Below are 19,568 nucleotides of genomic sequence, written 5' to 3'. Positions count from 1 at the left end.
TTTCTGCACAAGATGAAGGTAGGTTTCTCAGCCCAGGGCCTCTTCCATATGCTTTGAGCAGCCTTCAGACCAAAGTGATGGTCCAGCATCACACTCCCTGAAAACATTACTGATGCCTGAACCTCGATGGTGCTTGTCGTTGCTGCCATAATGTTGTGGGCAGGCATCACAGAGTTCCATCATTCTCTCTGTGTGCTCTCAGCACCTTTAAGGTGGGACTGGTCCCCATCTCTTCAGCATCTGTGACCAGTGACATGCTCCTGAAGGGGTCACGTGCTGAAGGCTGACAAAGGATCAGATGCCTCTAAAGTTTCATGGCTTCGTCTATGATATGACCCTGATCAGAGAATGCAAGCGAGATGCCCTCAGCCAGACAGAAGTCAGACATTCTCAGAAACTATGTGAAGATCTGTGAAATGTCCTCACTGCATGTCATCATCATCCTTCTGCAATCGAACAACTATTTGGGCCTCCACTACATCTTCACGACAAGAGTATTATCACAGAGGGTATGTGCACTGTCTTTAGCCAGACTGGAGTCAAACATTCATAGATGAAATGTGAGGATCTATGGTGTCTCCTCACTTCATGTCGTCATCATCCTCCATAAAGCTAGCAGTTATGAGGGTCTCCCGATCTCGCCTGCCTCATCTGGCCAGTCCGAAGTCCTCATTCCCATCATTGTCGCCTTCGAGGACCTCTTCACCCTTATCCCTGTCGGCTTCCTCCTCATTGGATGAGATCTCCAGCTTCTCCATCTCCCCCTCCAGCACCAGGTTGTAAAGGGTGCAGCAGGCAACAACAATGTGTGACACCCTCTGTGGACTGTATTACAGGGCTCCACCAGACCGTTCCAGGCACCAAAACCTCATTTTCAGCATCCCGATGGTTTTGCTCCACCAAATTGTAAGTTGCAGCATGAGCCTCATTTTAGCGTCACTCTGCTGCAGTCTGAGGCTGCTGCACATGTGTCATCAGCCACTTTGTGTGTAGCCCTTGTCCCCGAGGAGCCATCCCTGCAGCTTCTGTGGACCCCTGGGAGACTTTAGGGATCTGCGACTGACTGAGAATGTAGGAGTCGTGTACACTCCTTGGAAACCGTGCACAGATCTGCAGGACGCGTTTGTGGTGGTCACACACCAGCTGCACGTTCAGCGAATGGAATCCCTTGTGGTGCATGTTGCAATGGAGATCTGAGCACCACGTGAGTGCAGTCAATGGCACCCTGCACCTGTGTGAAGCCTGAGATCTGTGCAAATCTAATCACTCTTGCAACTTGGCTGTCCTGGTCCTGGGCGAATCACAAGGTTGTGATCCCATGATCCCATGGATGCATTTGTGAGTGGCGGCTTGTGATATCCCACAGAGGTCACCTGTAGAGACCTGAAAGAAGCCACTGGCATAAAAATTGAGCGCAGCGGTCACTTTCACAGTCACTGCCAGTGGATGCCCTCCATGTCCACATAGCGCCAAATCCTGCAGTAGCTGGCAGATGTGAGCCATCAGTTCGCTAGACATTTGCAGTCTTTGGCAACACTGGTTCCTGGTCATCTGTAGGAATGAAAGACGGCATCTATAGACTCTGGGTGTCTCTAGGCGCTTGCCTGTGATGGTCCGCTGTGGCTCTTGGGCAGCGTGTGTGGGAGCCCCACCCACCCCTTCTTCCTAAGGTTGCTGCTCCTGCCTCTGCATAGCCAGGAGCCTCAGTCACTCTCTCCTCTATCCTCTTCACACTCTGTAGGACATCAGGCATCCAGCTAGCTCACCAGGCTCCATGATCCTGATGTACCTGCACCCCCCTCACAATCCCCCCCCAACCCCAGCACCACCCCCAAATGTCCACTCAGAGGCAGGGCTGCACTTGTCCTCCGCTCCCCCTCGCAAGTCACCTCAAAGGCAGGGCTACACTTTCCCCCTGCTACCCCACACCCTCAAAAGTCACCTCCATGGCAGGGTGGCACTTAACCCCAAACCCCAACGCCCCTGAAGCCTGCAAAGCAACAGGCAATCCTGGCGAGCTCTGCAGAACGTTGCTGTACTTTTACCTCCAGGCCGCCAAGTGCACGTTGCCACTGTGCTGTCGTGAAACACATCGGCATGCTTTCCCACCAATGTGGACAGATGATCCAGTGGGGGTGTAAGAGGCCGGCAGATGGCCTGTTACCGATATGCTGATGTATTACAATGAGATTCCTGATGACCGATGGCAGGAAACACGGCCTGCTGTTGGTAGGCTGAGCAGACAATCGCGACCTGCCTTCTCGCCGTCGTGAAACTGATGGCATCATATTGTCCTACCTGCCACCAGTGGGCATGGAAAATTCCGCTCCTAGTTTTGATCCATGTTCTTGTGAAGGAAATTCCACCCAAATATGAATTTTCCCTCTAAAACCAAGGAATAGTTGAGAATTGGAGTGGCAACTTGTTAATCTGAAGAATTGGTAGCTTGTTGGACCAGCGTCCATTAATAAGCGTAAATAAGTATCTCCACCTTAACATTGTGTGTAAACTTTAACTTTTGATAGTTCATTTATTTTTCCTATTGCCTCTAACTGTATCCCTTTCAAATCTACATATGTTGGGTTATGTTGCTTTATGGAGTACTGTGGAAAGTTTTGGTCCCTGTATTTAAGAAAGGATATGCTGGTATTGGAGGCAGTTCAAAAGAGATTCACTAGGCTGATTCCTGGGATGAAGGAGTTGATTTATCAAGAGCAGCTAAACAGGTTAGGCCTTTTTTCATTAGAGTTTAGAAGAATGAGGGGTGATCTTATTGAAACGTACAAGACTCTGAGGGGGCTTCACAGGTTAGAGGTTGAGAAGATGTTTCCATTAGTGGGGGAATCTCAAACTAGGGAACATAGTTACAGGATAAGGGGACACTCATTTAAAACTGAGATGCCACGGAATTTCTTCTCCCAGAGGGTAGTGAATGTCTGGAATTCTCTATCCCAGAGAGTTGTGGAGGCTAGATCACTGAAAGTATTTAAAGAGGAGGTAGACAGATTTTTGAAATATTTAGCGGTTGAGGGCTATGTGGAGCTGTCACGAAAGAGGAGTTGTTGAGGCCTGGGGCAGATCAGCCATGATCTTATTGAACGGCGAGGCAGGCTTGAGGAGCTGAATGGCCTACTCCTGCTCCTATTTCTTATGTTCTTATGACCAACACATTCATCATCACTTCTGAATTTGACTGTAGAAACTGTAGAAAATATGATCGCAAGTTTTCAAATAAAATTGTGCTAAACTTCTGATCTATCTTTTAACAGTTTCAGAGTTTGGTGGAGGAGCAGTCTTCCTTCTGTTCATACATAGATGTGCTGAGGCAAACAGGGGATGCAACATCAACGAGCTGGTCTTGGCCTTCATCCAGCTGTACAATCCCTGCACCAGCACCAGCAACCACCTCACAGGAGGTGCCAGTGCCTCCTGTCTCAGGACTAAGCCCAGCTCCTTCTGCATCAAATAAAAATGACACTGAATCCGACCTGGAAGCTGACAAAGGTGCAGGGTTAAAAGCAAAAAAGCAAAACCTTCATTCAGAAATGCTGGATTTTAGAACCATTCTGCAAACTGTAAGAAATTTCAGTATTTTCTATTAATTTATACTTCTCAAAAATAGCTATAGTAACAATCACTTTAATTGTAATTGAATTAAAGCTTCACTAACATGTGCAACATATTTCTACCCTCAACAGATCTATTTAAAAGTTGTATATTATTCCATATGTCGGGGGACTGGATTTTATGGCCATCTAACAGGCATGTTTTTGTGGATGGGAGAGAGTAAAATATAATGGAGATGGGGGTGGCGAGCCGACTGCCTTCCCACCCACCCCTGACCCGGTCCCCATAATATGGTAGGCAGGCAGGCACCTAAATCAGCAGCTCAACCGCTATTTTTAAATAAACAATTAATGGGCAGTTAAGCTTGCTATCAAGCCAATCAATCTATTATGCTGCCTACTCCATAATACAGTTGGCTTAGGCAGGCGTGTGTGAGTGGGTAGGAAGATTTTTAAGCAAACTGCTCAAAAGTTGGGAAACAAGTGGGGTACAACCTTTGAGGGGATGCCTGTGCACATCGGAGGCACCCCACCAAGATGTTAGCTGCCTCTTTGTTCCCCCCTGCCTGGCATCCAAAACACATCCTCCTAACAACCCCCCCCACCGCACCCCCCTCCCTCTCAACCCCCACCCCACCAACTCCTCCTTAGGGTCCCCATGCTTCTCTGTCCAAAACCTGGGACTTAAGTAGGTCCAGAAGCCATGTCCTCTTTTTCCTGCGGCCTACTTGTAGCCCCAGCAGTGCCTACTACTGAGTTCTGGGACTGCTAAAGCTGGTTGTTATCACATTGCTGTTTGTGGGATTTTGCTGTGTGCAAATTAGCTGCCACATTTCCTCCATTATAATAGCGACTACACTTCAAAAGTACCTCTTTGGCTATAAAGTGCTTCAAGAAGTCCAGTGGTCATGAAAGGTGCTGTATAATTGCAAGTCTTTGTTTTGTATTTGTTCTGAACCTCTCTCCTCATTCAATGCCTCCCACTAATCTGACATTAATTTACCTTCAGGTTGTTGTTTCCAGTCCAGTTTTGCCAAATCACATCTCAATATACAGTAATGCCGGACAATATAACATGGGGCAATGCAATTACAGAATAATACAGGAAAACATAATTTATGCAACAATGAAACATAATAATGCAAGGCAATATAACATGGGATAACAAAACATACAGCAACACCAGACTGTATAATATGGGATAATACAGTAGACCATCAGGCAGGGCAGGATGGTATGGTGCAACACAATGTACAGTAACAGAGGATGACATGATACAGGGCAACACAACGTTATGTAATGCAGGACAGTATAATACTGATCAACACCATATGCAGAGTAACAGCAACAGATATTAATATCGTATCTTTAACGTCATAAAATGCCCCAAGGTGCTTCAGAGCAACGTTATGGAACAAAATATGACTTAGAGCCAGCCAAGGAGATATCAGGTCAGATAGCTGAAAACTTGATCCAAGACAAGAGCTAGGTTTGAAGAAGTGTCTTAAAGGAGGAATTTGAGTAGAGAGGTGAAGAGATATCGGAAGCGAATTCTAGAGCTTTGGCAGCTGAATACATAGCCACCTATGGTGAAGTGATTAATTGAAGGGAAGCTCGAGAGGCCAGAACTAAATGAGCACAGAAATCTCAGAGGATTGTTAGACTGGAGGAGATAACAGAAACAGGGAAAGGGGGGAAGAGGGTGTCGAAGCCATGGAGGGAAAAGAAAACAAGAGTGAGAATTTCAAAATTGAAATGCTCCTTGACCGAGTATCAATGTACCTCAGTAACTGGAGGACTGATAGGTGGATGAGGCTTGGTGCAAATTAGAACACAGGCAGCAGAGATTTGGATGGCCTCAGTGGATGGTAAAATATGGGAGGTTGGCCAGGAATATGAGCAAATTGTTAAATCTAGAGGTAAAAGGCAGGAATGGGGGATTTCAGCAGCGGGTGAGCTGAGATGGGAAAGGTTGTATGATGTTACGGAGGTGAAAATAGAAAGTTCATCTCAGGGTCAAATATGACTCCAAGGTTGTGAACAGTCTGATTTAGTCTCAGACAGTTGCCAGAGAGAGGGATGGAGTTAGTAGCTAGGGAATAGAGTTTATAGTGGGGACAGAAAACAATGGTTTCAGTCTCGCCAATATTTAATTGGAGAAAATGCAGGACAATATAATAAAAGGCAACACATATATAACTATTCAATGATAGCAAACTCTCTGTTCCAGATTAAACAATCATTTAAACAGCTCCGATCGGCAAGTCCTGAACCAACTGAAAGTATTAACCACTGAAGAACCTTCACATGGTAGGTTGTAACTTATTCTTGTAGATACAAACAAGTATTAAGTTGCAGCAGTTTCTTAAAATGGATTTAAGCTCTTAAAGGAAAACTCTTCCGTTCTTGATAGCTCCTCATTCGATGTTCTTAAAAAAGTGTTGTCAGAAAAATACTTGTCAACCAAAACATCAAAAATTTCCCACTATGGAAACTAGTCAGATTAATATTCTGTTGTCTAATACGTCTCACTAATGGGAGAATTTTGGATCAGCTCAATTGATTGCAAAAGGGGCTAGACGTTACATCCAGCCTAGCAACTGATAAGGAGCTGCTGGACTATAGTAGAAAATAACTTACCAGCTGTCTCATCTAATCTCTAGATACCGATTTAAGACTTTTTTTTCTCTTCTCAGTATTTAATTTTCTTTTTTTTTTAAATAGGCATGTTAGCTCAAATTGCTTCATTTTTGAGGATGTCAGAATGGATATCTTATTGCTGTGTTGCTCTAATTCAGCCTGCCATTCATCAGGCTAATGCTTAGCGTACATGAATCAAAGTTAGTGGAATTAATAATGGAATAATCACTAGCAGAGTTTATCTTTTATCAAGATATTTTGAGTGACATCATCAGTTAAGAAGTTTTGCATTGCTTAAAGTCTGGCATAAGAGCATAAGAATAGAAGCAGGAGCAAGACATATGACCCCTTGAGCCTGCTCCACTATTCAATAAGACTTCTGCATTATGTCCAATTTGGTGCCTTATCCCTGCATCCTTTGATTCCCTTTGTTATCAAGAAGCTATTAACCTCTGTCTTGAATATATTGTAAAGCTGAACATCCACAGCCCTTTGGGTTAGAGAATTCCAAAGATTCACAAACCCTCAGAGTTAATAAATTTCTCCTTATCTCAGTCCTGAATGACTGACTGCTTATCTTTAGTAAAAACAGAATTACCTGGAAAAACTCAGCAGGTCTGGCAGCATCGGCGGAGAAGAAAAGAGTTGACGTTTCGAGTCCTCATGACCCTTCGACAGAACTTGAGTTCGAGTCCAGGAAAGAGCTGAAATATAAGCTGGTTTAAGGTGTGTGTGTGGGGGGCGGAGAGATAGAGAGACAGAGAGGTGGAGGGGGTTGGTGTGGTTGTAGCGACAAACAAGCAGTGATAGAAGCAGATCATCAAAAGATGTCAACAACAATAGTACAATAGAACACATAGGTGTTAAAGTTAAAGTTGGTGATATTATCTAAACGAATGTGCTAATTAAGAATGGATGGTAGGGCACTCAAGGTATAGCTCTAGTGGGTTAAAAACCCATAGAGCTATACCTTGAGTGCCCTACCATCCATTCTTAATTAGCACATTCGTTTAGATAATATCACCAACTTTAACTTTAACACCTATGTGTTCTATTGTACTATTGTTGTTGACATCTTTTGATGATCTGCTTCTATCACTGCTTGTTTGTCGCTACAACCACACCAACCCCCTCCACCTCTCTGTCTCTCTATCTCTCCGCCCCCCACACACACACCTTAAACCAGCTTATATTTCAGCTCTTTCCTGGACTCGAACTCAAGTTCTGTCGAAGGGTCATGAGGACTCGAAACGTCAACTCTTTTCTTCTCCGCCGATGCTGCCAGACCTGCTGAGTTTTTCCAGGTAATTCTGTTTTTGTTTTGGATTTCCAGCATCCGCAGTTTTTTTGTTTTTTGCTTATCTTTAGTCCTGGACTCCCATCCAGAAGAAAAAGCACCACAGAATCTATCCAGTCAAGCCCTGTCAGAATCTTATGTGTTTTATAGAGTCATGGGATCATAATTGGAGAGAAGGAGGCCCCTCAGTCAATGAAGTCCAAGCTGGCTTTCTGGAGTGCAATCCAGATAGTCCTATTCTCCCCCTCCATCACTGTAGACCTGAAAGTGTTGTTCCCTCAAGTGAGCATCCAAATTTCTTATGAAATCATTGATCATATCCAATATCCTTGTAGGCAGTGAGTTCCAGATCATTACCAATTGCAGTGTAAGAAAGGTTTCTTCATATTACACCTATATCTTTTGCGCCAAACTCTAAAATCTTGTGTGTCGAACACTTGGACCATCAGCTAATCGAAATAGATTTTTCTTTGTTAACATATCTAAACCTATCATAAACTTATTGTCATTTACAAATCTGTTCTGGCTCGCTTTGAGTAACTCAAACCTCTCCAATTGCCTGTTAATTATTTCCTTGATTACTATTTCTAAAACCCTACCCATTACTAATGTTAAACTGACCTGTCAAATCTTCCGTCAATTTCCCCTGCTCCAAGGAGAACAACTCTAACTTCTCCAACCTTACCCTGTGGTTAAAACTCCTCATCTCCTGAACAATTCTGGTAAATCTCGTCTGCACCCTCTCAAGGTCCCTCACATCTTTCCTAAGGAACTGGATTCAACAATCTAGTTATGGCCTAAACAGAGCTTTATAAACATTCAGCATAACTTCCCTGCTTTTGTACTCAATACTTCCATTTATGAAACCGAAGATGACATATGTTTTGCTAACTACTCTCAATACATCCTGCCACTTTCAAAGATCAAATCTCATGAATCCCCAGGTCCCTCTGTTCCTGCACACTCTTTAGAACTGTGCCATTAAATCTATATTGGCTCCCCCTATTTCTTCTGCCAAAATACATCACCTCACACTTCTCTGTATAAAATTCCATCTGCCAATTGCCTGCCCATTCTGCTAGCCTATCAAATTGACCAGTGTGCAGTTACTAGCAATGTACTGACACTTTCTCGAGCAAAAATGTCAACCACTTTCCGATCCTCTGGCACCTCCCCGTATCTCCGGAAGTTTGAAAGAATATGGAAAGCCCTTCCATTATCTCCATTCCCACCTTCCTTCACAAATTGGGATGCAAGCCATCAGGATCAAACAACATATCCATCCTAAGAATGGCCAACCTTTCCCTCCGCCTGCCCATTAATTTTCATACCGTCCATTACTTCCACCATCTCCACTTCTACTGATATTCTGTCATCATCCTTTTCCTTAGTAAACACCAATGCAAAGTAGTTATTTAGTATTCTCACCTTACCTTGCACCTCTGACTCTAATAGGCCTCGCCCTGCCCATTACAATCCGCTTACTATTTACATGTTGGCGAAGATATTTTGGGTTTCCTTTTGTGTTAACTGCCATTCTATTCTCATACTCTTTGCCTATTTTATTTTTCTTGTCATTCCCCTCTTAACTTATTGTATTTAGCCCTGTTCTTGCTTGAAGAATTCACCTGACATCATATATCCTCTTTTTATTGTTTCATCATATTCTCTATCACTCTCCCTTTGGTTCCTCTACCTTTCTCCTTGTTGGAATGTATCTAGCCTGTACTTGAAACATGTCCTCCTTAGAGATTACCCATTATTCTGTTATAGTTTTTCTTGTCAGACTTTGATTCCATTTTGCCCTGACTAGATCCACTCTCATCTTATTGAAGCTACCCCTCTTCTAATTTAGAAGGTCTATTTTAGGTGGTTCATTGTTCTTTTCGATTACTAATCTGAACCTTACAATACGATGATCACTCTTACCCAAGTGTTTCCCAACAGAAACAAAAATAAAAATACCTGGAAAAACTCAGCAGGTCTGGCAGCATCTGCGGAGAGGAACACAGTTATGATCATGAACTCTCTCCTCCATCCCCACCCCCTTTCTGATCCACCCCCCCCCCCGCTTTTTTTCCAATAATTTATATAGATTTTTCTTTTCCCACCTATTTTCATTATTTTTAATGTATTTCCATCCATTGTTTTATCTCTACCTTTTAGCCTATTTTGATTCCTTCACCCCACCCCACCCCCAATAGGTCTATCTGTACCTTGCTTTTCCTGCTTTCTACCCTTAATTACCACATTCCTTAGATAATATCATCACCTTCAACATCTCTTTGTCCTTTTGTCTATGACATCTTCTGGCTATCTCCACCTATCACTGGCCTTCTATCCAGCTCTATTTGTCCCACCCACCCCCCTCCCCCCCAGCTTATATTTCACCTCTCTTCTATTTTTACTTAGTTCTGTTGAAGAGTCATACGGACTCGGAACGTTAACTGTGTTCCTCTCCACAGAAGCTGCCAGACCTGCTGAGTTTTTCCAGGTATTTTTATTCTGTTTTGGATTTCCAGCATCTGCAGTTTTTTGCTTTTATCTTAGTGTTTCTCAACAGACACCTGGGCCTGAATTTTTGCTCCTGCATCAGGAATACAGAATTGGGAAAATTCTAGATTCCGCAAACCCAACTCGGGAGAAAGTCCCCCAGATGGACAAATTTCCATTCGATGGAGGCGGGTATTAACAGGAATCATGCCTACTGCTCTCAGAAACAGTTTGGAGGCAGCACAGGAGCTTCTGGGTGCAAAGGAGGGTTGGGCAAAAGTCTGGTCTCAGTGAACCGGCACTTGGTTCCAGCTGCAAAAGAACCAATAAAAAAAAGCCCTCAAGCCCTCATCCCTTCACATTCCCTCACGCCCCAAGCACTCCCCATGCCCCATCCATGACAATCCTTGCTACCTCATGATCCCACCCACCCCACCCCCATGGCCTCTCATATCCTCCATGTCAACCTATGTCCCTTTACCCACCCCCGTGGTCCCTCATACTCTCCATGCCAACCTATGCTTCTGTACCAATCCACATGGCCCCTCATACTTACCATGCCAATCTATACCCCTCCACCCAGTCTCATGGCCCTTTATAGCCCCTATGTCAATTTAGTGCCAACTCATCTCAACTCATGCCCCCACCAGCCACTTTGCACTCACACCCTCCAAGCTCACCCAGTATCCACCATGGGCAGACTTCAGGACCAGTACTGAGAGGCAATAAAATAAAGGTCTGAGTGTCTATGCAGGCCTTGGTCCACTTGACCCAACTTATTTCCCAACTGCAGACCCAGCAAAGCCTCCTTCCTGGTTGGACAGAGAACATATTGGACAAGCAGGTTTCTTTGAACATATTTGAGAAATTTCTCCCCCTCCTTACCCTTTATTCTAACATTATTTTAGTTGTTATTTGGATACTTAAAGTTCCTCCAATATCACCACTCTATAATTCTTACATATCTCTGTAATTTCCCTGCGGATATATTTCTTTTCCTCTCAATCTTTGGAGCCCTATGGAATACCCCATTACATGATCATACCCTTCTTGCTTCCCAACTTTAATTAAATGGATCCTGTCCTTGGCCTTTCAAGGACATCCTCTAACACTGCAATGCCTTCCTTAATCAACACTGCTATCCCTCCTCTTTTTGCCTTCACTGACTTTTCTGAACCCTTTGTATCCTTGAATATTAATTTCAATGAGTCACCCCTCAATCTTCTAACCTCCAGTGTATAATGGCCCATTCTACTCATTCCTCATAAAACAACATTCTCATCCCAGATATCAATCTAGTGAACCTTTGTCGCATCCCCTCTAAGGCAAGCATATCCTTTCTTAGGTAAGGAGGCCAAAACTTTATCCCATTGATGTGGTCTCACCAAGGCCCTATAGAATTGCAGCAAGACTTCATTACTCTTGTACTCAAATCCTTTTCCAATACATGACACACTGCAGCAACTCCCCAATGCTTCTTTGACAGCACCTTCCAAACCAACAACCTTGACCACCTAGTAGAACAAGTGCAGCAGATCCACGGGAACACCACCTGCAAGTTTCACTCCAAGTCATACACCAGCCTGGCTTGAAACTGTATCACTATTCCTTCATCATTGCTAGGTCTAACTCCTGGAAGTCCCTCCCTAACAGCACAGTGAATATGCCTACACCAAATAGACTGCATTCATTCAAGAATATGGCTCACCCATCACCTTCTCAAGCATAGTTATAGTTGAGCAATAAAAGCTGGCCTTGCAGTGACACTCCCATCCTAGGACAATTAAAAAGAAGCATTTGCATGTGAGGTGAGTGAGGATTGGTGTGACTAAGAATTACATCAGTACATCGACCCAGCCACCTTTCCTATCTAAACTTCAATTAGCGCTTCATGGTAATCCAGATTATCTCCATTTAGTACCAGCATTTGCTCAGTTGGGAGGACCTTTGCCACTGAAATCAGAAGGTTGAAGCCCCACTGCAGAATTTAGCACATGATTTAGACTGACCCTTTAGTGCAATGGTAAGGAAATATTGCAGAGACACAGGTGGCATCTTTTAGATGTGATGTTAAAGTAAAACTAAAAGTGTCTCTTTTTTGTGGTGTGTGCAGGAGGTTTGTTTAAGTGTGCAGCCCTTTAAAATCTATTTGTGTGGCTGCTTACATGCACCAATTTAAAGTTTCCTCCTCATGTCAGCCTGCCAAGGGGCTTTCATGTTGCTGCATGGATGCACAGTTGCGCAATTCAGAGGAAACGTTGACTGAGATCCCATTGACAAGCATCCTGTGTTACAACTTGAAGATTTTTCCTGGTATCCAGCCCTACATTCCAGCAAAAAAAAGATTTCCTGGTCATTCATTCATTTGTTCTCTATGGGACCATGCTATGCAAACATTGGTTGTCAAATTTGATTGCATTACAACAGTGATCACATTTCAGAAGTAATTTCTTGGAGCTGGCATGACTTGTGATGTCTTGAACATAAGTTCAGTTTTTCATTTTTGTTTATGTATTTGCTTTAACTATGTGGATTTATTCACAGACTTGGAGCATTAGCATTGAGGGTAACAAAAAATGGCAGTGTCTTCACTGGGATGGTACTATGGTAGTAATCCTAGGATGAAAGGATTGTTCCACAAAGAGAGATTGTGTAGAATTGTTTACAAAAATTGGAAGTGATCTCATTGAATCATATACAATTCCTAGAGGGCTTGACAAGGTTGATGCTAGGAGACTATTTGCCCTGGTTTATGAGTCTATAACTAGGAGTCATACTCTCAGGGTAAGAGATCAGCTATTTAGGACTGAAATGAAGAAAAAATTCTTCACTTAGAGGATTATGAATTGTTTGAATTCTCAACCCGAGGGTTGTGGATGTTCATTTATAGAGTACATTAAAGACCTGACATTAGTAACTTTTGGACATTAGGGAATGAAGGGATACCAGGATAGGCTAGACATGACCTTATTGAATGATGGAGCTTGCAGAAGGGGCTATATATGGCCTATTCCTATTTCTTATGTTTTTATATTCTAATGATAGAGTTGTGAAACTACGTGACAAGATTGCTGCTTTAAAGGAGCACAGCTTCATGGCAGCTGAGCAAAATATAAGTGGAGCAGGAGGAGGACCAGGAGCTATTATGGTCTGTATGACTCAGCTCCTCTTTGTCTTAATCAGATGAGATATCAGGAAAACATGATTATTTTATGGTACTGGATTATCTTTTCACTAAAACTTCTCCTTTCCCCACCTATATGTACCTTTAAGAAAAGCTGTTCAGTGACACCACTTCAGTAACAACTGTATATACTTTACTAATATTTTTATTAACTATTTACAGGGATTATTTGTAATGTTCCTGCTCCATTTCCATAATCAAACAACCTTCCAATACTCACTGGTCTGACAAAGAATAACTACTTGAAAGAAGGACCAGAAGGCAACTAACACCTTTGGAACAGTACCTAAAGTAGTCAAGGGAATAAATGGCCAGAAAAAAATGAAATTAAAAAAATGCATAAATGCACTTTTGACTAATAGAGCTATAGCGCTCATTCATGTATCAGGTGCTCCCAACTTTCTGATTGTGCTGACTTAGAATAGTGGGCCCACAGTGGCTGAATTTCAAGCTACACATGATGGGCACCAGTGTACTTGTGAGCATCACTCCATGCTGGGAGGGTCAGAGATCAGAGAACCAGGTCTTCTGTCCTTTAGACATAGATAGAATTATATGGATCTTTTAAGTATGACCTTAAATTATTGGGATCCAGATCTAGGACTTCAAGAAAATAACATGAAAGTATTTTTATATTATCCATAGATAAAATTGTGGGTAAAGATATAATTATGTGGTTCAATAGATTAAATAGCATTTCAATCTGTAAATAAATAACAGTGACAATGTTATGACTATTATAGGCTGGATTTTTGCCAAATTGGGATGACTCAGGAGCACTTTAAAAATGGCGGACGGGTCCAGATTCAGGATTCCCGACCCCGGGATTTTCAATCTTTGGGAGTGCCATTTAAGGGTGTGGTCTTGTTTGGGGCTGCACCCTGCACTCCTGACCTGGTCAGGTCCATTGCAGGGATCCTAGTCCTAGTCTAGTCCTCTGCAGTTTTCATGGAGTCAGGCCAGCTTTTCAACAAGTCATGGTTCACGGCACTTACCTTTGCAAAGGTAAGTTCAAAAGGTCCTCTTCATGTCCCCCATGCAATGTATGCTCACCGCCTATGGCCACTCATGCTCCCATGCCAAGATACACCCCTCCACACACCGCCTAAGGCCCACATGCCCTCCATGCCCCCACCCATACTTATCACCCCTCATGATTCCCCTCATCCATAGCTATGCCCCCAACCCATTATAGCCTCTCAAGGCCTCCCATGTCAAGGTATGCCTCCCAAATCCCTATGGGTGGGGTGCATACCTTGGCATGGGAGCATGAGGTGGCTTGGGGAGTGTTTGGGGTGTGAAGAGTGAGGGCCGGAGGCCTTTCTGTTCACTGGGATGTAGTCGTACAGCACTTAGTCGGGCCTTTTAAATAGCCCACCTCCGTAATGGCAGCCCCTGTGGCTGCCTCCGAACTTTTTCCCAGGTCAGCTGGCCCAACTGTAGTCCCCCAACCCCCCCAACCAATGAAAATCCAGTCTGTTCAGGGGCTTTCTCCCAAGGCAAGCAAGCCGAGCTGTGAATTTTCCTGACTCCCGTGACCCACCTTGAGGATGAAAATCCAGCTCTCTATTCCTTGTGAATGTCAAACTATAACATAACTTGCAGATAGAAATATTAATGTTGTAATAATGGTGTTGTCATATCTTGGAATACATGGAGCTTAAATAAATTGGAACGTTTTTAAAAGAGCTGTGAATTCTTCAAATAGTAATTTGTAACATCAGAAGGCAGAGGAACATTAGTTTGATAATTCAACAGATCTTTGCATCTGGCTATGAGTGTAGACAGAGTGAATGATCTTGACAAAAGATAAAACATTTTTAAATCCATGAAATAGATCTGCTGGATTCAGAAATAAGGTATACTTGGTCCTGTATGAAGTCAGCCGCTAAGTTATTTGATGATAGTTTCATGGTCACTATTGCTGAGATTAATTTTCTATTCTAGATTTAATTAATTGAATTTAAAATTCATCAGTTACCATGGTGGGATTTAAACTCATGTTCCCAGAGCACTAGCCTGGGCTGCTGGATTACTAGCCCAGTGACATTACCACCATGTCACCACCTCCACTTCTAGCAAGTTTGGTTCTTTTTTGCCAGTTAAGTGCAGGAACATCGTGCCAATTTTGGCCTGCTCTCTTTTGTTATGCACTATCTTGAACTACAGAAAGATAGAAGGATTAATTGTGAGGCCATTGGGTGAATGAACCATTCAGAAGTATGCATGCCCATTGCGATGTTGAGCCCTCCCCAGTAAGTGATTAGGAATCCATTTATGCAGGATCTTACTTGAGATGGTGAAGTTAAAGTGGCTGGCACTCATTCAGTGCTGATGTCTCATTTTCTGATGTGACATCACTGTGCATTTTAACTCTTAGGCTGCCTGATGCCCATATGAGAGTGTGAGTTTGCAATGAGTAGATGGTGCACTCATCCTGTTGGAGTGCAGCTGATTATTTCCCTGCACTGCTAACCATCCCAGCTACCTCCTCCCAGGCTGCCATAGTTAGAGTGGAGACCTTTGACTCCCATCCCTCGGAAACAACACCCCCGAACCCCACCACCTACGGGACTCCCTCCACACCCCTGACTACCCCCGACCTCCAGCCACCTCACCACCCGACCTCTGATTTCCCCCATCCTAACCTCTGTCCTCCAACCCCGCATCCCCAACTTCCAAACTCCACCTCCAACCTCCAAACCCCCAGCCTCCCAACCCCTGACCCCCCACCCCCACCCCACCGACCTCCAACCCTCCCTCCCCTCTCTCTCCAACCTCCAACCATCCCAACCTCGCACCCCCTCACCTGTTCAATGCCCCTGGATCTTTGACCCACCCCCCTACCCAGCTTCCTGGATCCCTGCTTGGGACCTGCGAGGAGTCTTTTGATACAGGCCTCAAGCAGTCCCGGCAAACGGAAGGGTCAGCATAATTTTCAAGACCAAGTAAGTGTGCACGTATTTCTTCTAATTCCTGCGGGTCATCTCTTTCAAACGCTAGTTGGAAGCTATGGCCCATTGTAAATACATTAGGAAATGTCTTTTGGGGGAGGTGTAGTTTGCCGGATGTTGGTAATGGAAGGTTCATTTTCTTATATGCCTTCTGAAGGAATGCAGACATGAGCACCTTCTGCTTATAGAAGATCAATGACTGAATTTGGAGTGATTTTGGCTTTTAATTAAAGGCAGTGTAAGTTGAACAGCCTGGCCCTGGTAGAGTTAATGGAATGAAGGGCCAGGATTGCTAACAACCTTGAAAAATTTATCCAAGGACTTTTGGACAGTTTGCTGCTTCATCTGCCAGTTGATCTCTTTGTAGCATTTAATGCCATCGTTGATCACTCTCTTTTGGCACAACATTTTCTGTTTTGATCACATTGGGTGAAGATTTCCATTGCCTCTTTAATGAATTAGTACCAAAGTACCATAGAAAAGTTATGGCACAGCAAAAGACCATTCAGCCCTTTGTGTCTGTGCCGACTGAAAAAAACTAACTGCCCGTTCTATTCCCACCTTCTAGCACCTGATCCATAGCCTTGGAGGTTATAGCACTTCAGGTGCAGATCCAGCTACCTTTTAAATGATTTGAGGGTTTCTGCCTCAACCACCAATCTGGACAGCAAATTCCAGACACCTACCAGCCTCTGGGTGAAAAAGTTTTTCCTAATATTCCCTCGTATCCTTCTACCAATCACCTTAAATCTGTGCTCCCTGGTAATTGACCTCTCTGTTAGGGGAAACAAGCCTTTCCTGTCTACTCTGTCTAGGCGCTTAATGTACACCTCATGTACACCTCAATCAAGTCACCCCATGGCCTCCTCTGTTTTAAGGAAAACAACCCCAGCCTACCCAATCTTTCCTCATAGCTGCAATTTTCGAGCCCTGGCAACATTCTTGTAAACCCTCTATCTACTCTTTCCAGAGCAATTATGTCCTTCCTGTAATGTGGTGACCAGAACTGTATACAAAACTCCAGCTGTGGCCTAAGCAGCATTTTGTACGGCTCCAGCGTTACATCCATGCTTTTGTATTCTATACCTCGTCCAATAAAAGAAAGCATTCCATATGCCTTCTTTACCACCTTATCTACCTGTCCTGCCACTTTCAGGGACTATGGACATTCACTCCAAGGTCTCTCACTTCCTCAACTCCTCTCAATATCCTCCCATTTATTGTGTTCCCTTGCTTTGTTTGCCCTCTCAAAATACATTACCTCACACTTCTCTAGATTGAATTCCATTTGTCACTTTTCCGCCAGTCAATCAAACCATTGATATCATCCTGGACAACAACCATCCTCTGCACAATCAATTACATGACCGATTTGTGTCATCTGCAAATTTTCCAATTATGCCTCCCACATTTAAGTCCAAATCATTTATATATACCACAAACAGCAAGGGACCTAACACTGACTCCTTGTAGAAGGCCGTTGGAAACTGCTTTTTATTTGCAAGAACATCTGTCCATCATTACCCTTTGTTTCCTGTCACTGAGCCAATTTTGGATCGAACTCACCACAATCCGATGTATTCCAGGACTTTGTCTTTTCTGACCAGTCTGCCATGTGGGACCTTGTCAAATGCCTTATTAAAATCCATGTAGACCACATCCACGGCATTACCCTCATCAATTCTCCTTGTTACTTCCTCAAAAAATTCCATTAATTTAGTGAGACACAACTTTCCCTTAACAAAACCATGCTGACTATTCCTAATTAATTTGTTCCTTTCTAAGTGACTGTTTATCCTGGCTCTCAGAATTGATTCTAATAATTTTCTCACCACCTAAGTCAGACGGACTGACCTATAATTATTTTTCAATTCCTTTAAATAGTGGAATGCTCTTGACGTTGTTTCATTCACAAAATTTGAGGGGGTGGTGTTTCAGTGCGATTTTCTTTCAACTACCCTTGCCAAGGTGATGATTTCATGCTGAACTTTTGGGACAGTGTCTGAGATCGTCTATGGTTGCTGACACACTGGACCTCATTTTCTGCCACACACAGTGCAACCACAACGACAAGGTGAATCAGCGTTATTGACAATACCTTTGAGGATGTTGTAGACACTCCAAAATTCACTGACTGATGGTGCATTCTTACCATCTGTTGCCTTGATGAGCTGGGAGAAGTTCCGGTGTAGGTAGTAGGCCTTGAATGTTGCTATTTCTCCCTGATCCATGGGCTATAGCAATGGAGTTACGTTGGGTGGCAGGAAAATTATCTTTACATTTTCGAATAAGTCATCAAGTTTGTCAGATGAGCTGGGGGTTTATCTAAGAGGAGCAATATCTTGAAGGCAACATTTTCTCTGGCACAATATTTCCTCCTCACAGGGATGGCATACAGAGAGAACCATTTTTGAAAGAGTGTCCCTATCATCCAGGCTTTCTTATTTGAATGCCAAATGACATGCACATGTTCCTTGGAATATCCATTCAAAGTCCTTGGTGTCTCAGACTAGTGCGCTGTTAAGAACTTAAACTTGAAATTTCCTTCAGCATTCCCACCAAGCAGAACAGGCATATGTTCTTTGGCAGGTTTAAATCCTGGTGCTGTCTTGTCTTCTTTGTATGTTCTCTGTGGCATAGTCTTCCAACAAAGCCTCACTTCATCAATGCTAAAGATTTGTTTTGTTAAGTAGCCATCTCCTTCACTGATTCTCTCCAAATAGGCAGGGAATTCATCAATCACTTCAGTATCGGCACTAGCCACCTCACCAGTTACTTTAATGTTATGTACATAGGAACATTTTCTGAAATGCTCAAAGCAACCATGACTAACACTGAAATTTTTAAATGAGAGCTCACCTTGCTCATTCTGTAAGTCATCATACAAGCTTTTAGCTTTTGATTGGATGACCATAGAGGTGCTTTGCGCTAGTCTTGTTTTTCGATCCAGACTGCCAAGAGCTTTCCATATTCACCATGATGCTGCTTAGTCTGACTTACCCTGCTAACACTTAAGGTGTAATACCTTGCACAATTTGTTTGATTTTGTCTTGGACAGAATTTATATATTTTCTTTCACTGTCCATGACCAGTATGTTTTCATGTAAGAGGCATGCACTTTCTTACCCTCAGGATGTAAATGGCAGCAAACTTTTGTGAGTTTAAAACAGATAAGATTATTTATTCTCACACACCCTGAATTAGCGATACCTAAGACACACACACACACTCACACACACACTTACAGATTAAATATAGATGAGGATAATATAATGTTATGGATTATAATTATCTCAGTTACTGATTTATGCTCCCATGAGGCACATCTGTAGTTTTTTAGATGATTTCAATGATTTGTAAAGCAAAGGATTCTCAGCAGACTGTGAGGTTTCTAGTAGTCAAATTTCCAACAGGTTGGTTCTCAGGCAACCTTT

At 43.2% G+C, this 19,568-nt stretch overlaps 1 protein-coding gene across 12 annotated transcripts in view; it reads left to right on the top strand.

The window, feature by feature from the left end:
- Positions 1 to 19,568, top strand: part of LOC121279192 (protein ITPRID1-like) — a 301,605-nt gene that overhangs the window by 232,815 nt on the left and 49,222 nt on the right. For 7 of the 12 annotated variants that reach the window (XM_041190206.1, XM_041190202.1, XM_041190201.1 and 4 more), the window contains 2 exons: positions 3,270 to 3,575; positions 5,797 to 5,876. The exons of 1 other annotated variant lie outside the window; for it this stretch is intronic. In XM_041190206.1, the coding sequence (XP_041046140.1) occupies positions 3,270 to 3,575; positions 5,797 to 5,862 (372 nt within the window). In that variant the 3' untranslated portion in view covers positions 5,863 to 5,876. Of the gene's footprint in view, positions 1 to 3,269; positions 3,576 to 5,796; positions 5,877 to 13,342; positions 13,844 to 19,568 lie in introns of those variants that run through there. 4 more of the 12 variants (XM_041190203.1, XM_041190208.1, XM_041190207.1 and 1 more) reach the window with 4 other exon arrangements.

The sequence above is a fragment of the Carcharodon carcharias genome, chromosome 6 (assembly GCF_017639515.1).
Source record: "Carcharodon carcharias isolate sCarCar2 chromosome 6, sCarCar2.pri, whole genome shotgun sequence".
NCBI classification, from domain to species: Eukaryota; Metazoa; Chordata; class Chondrichthyes; order Lamniformes; family Lamnidae; genus Carcharodon; species Carcharodon carcharias.
This window is presented reverse-complemented; position numbering and strand designations above follow the sequence as displayed.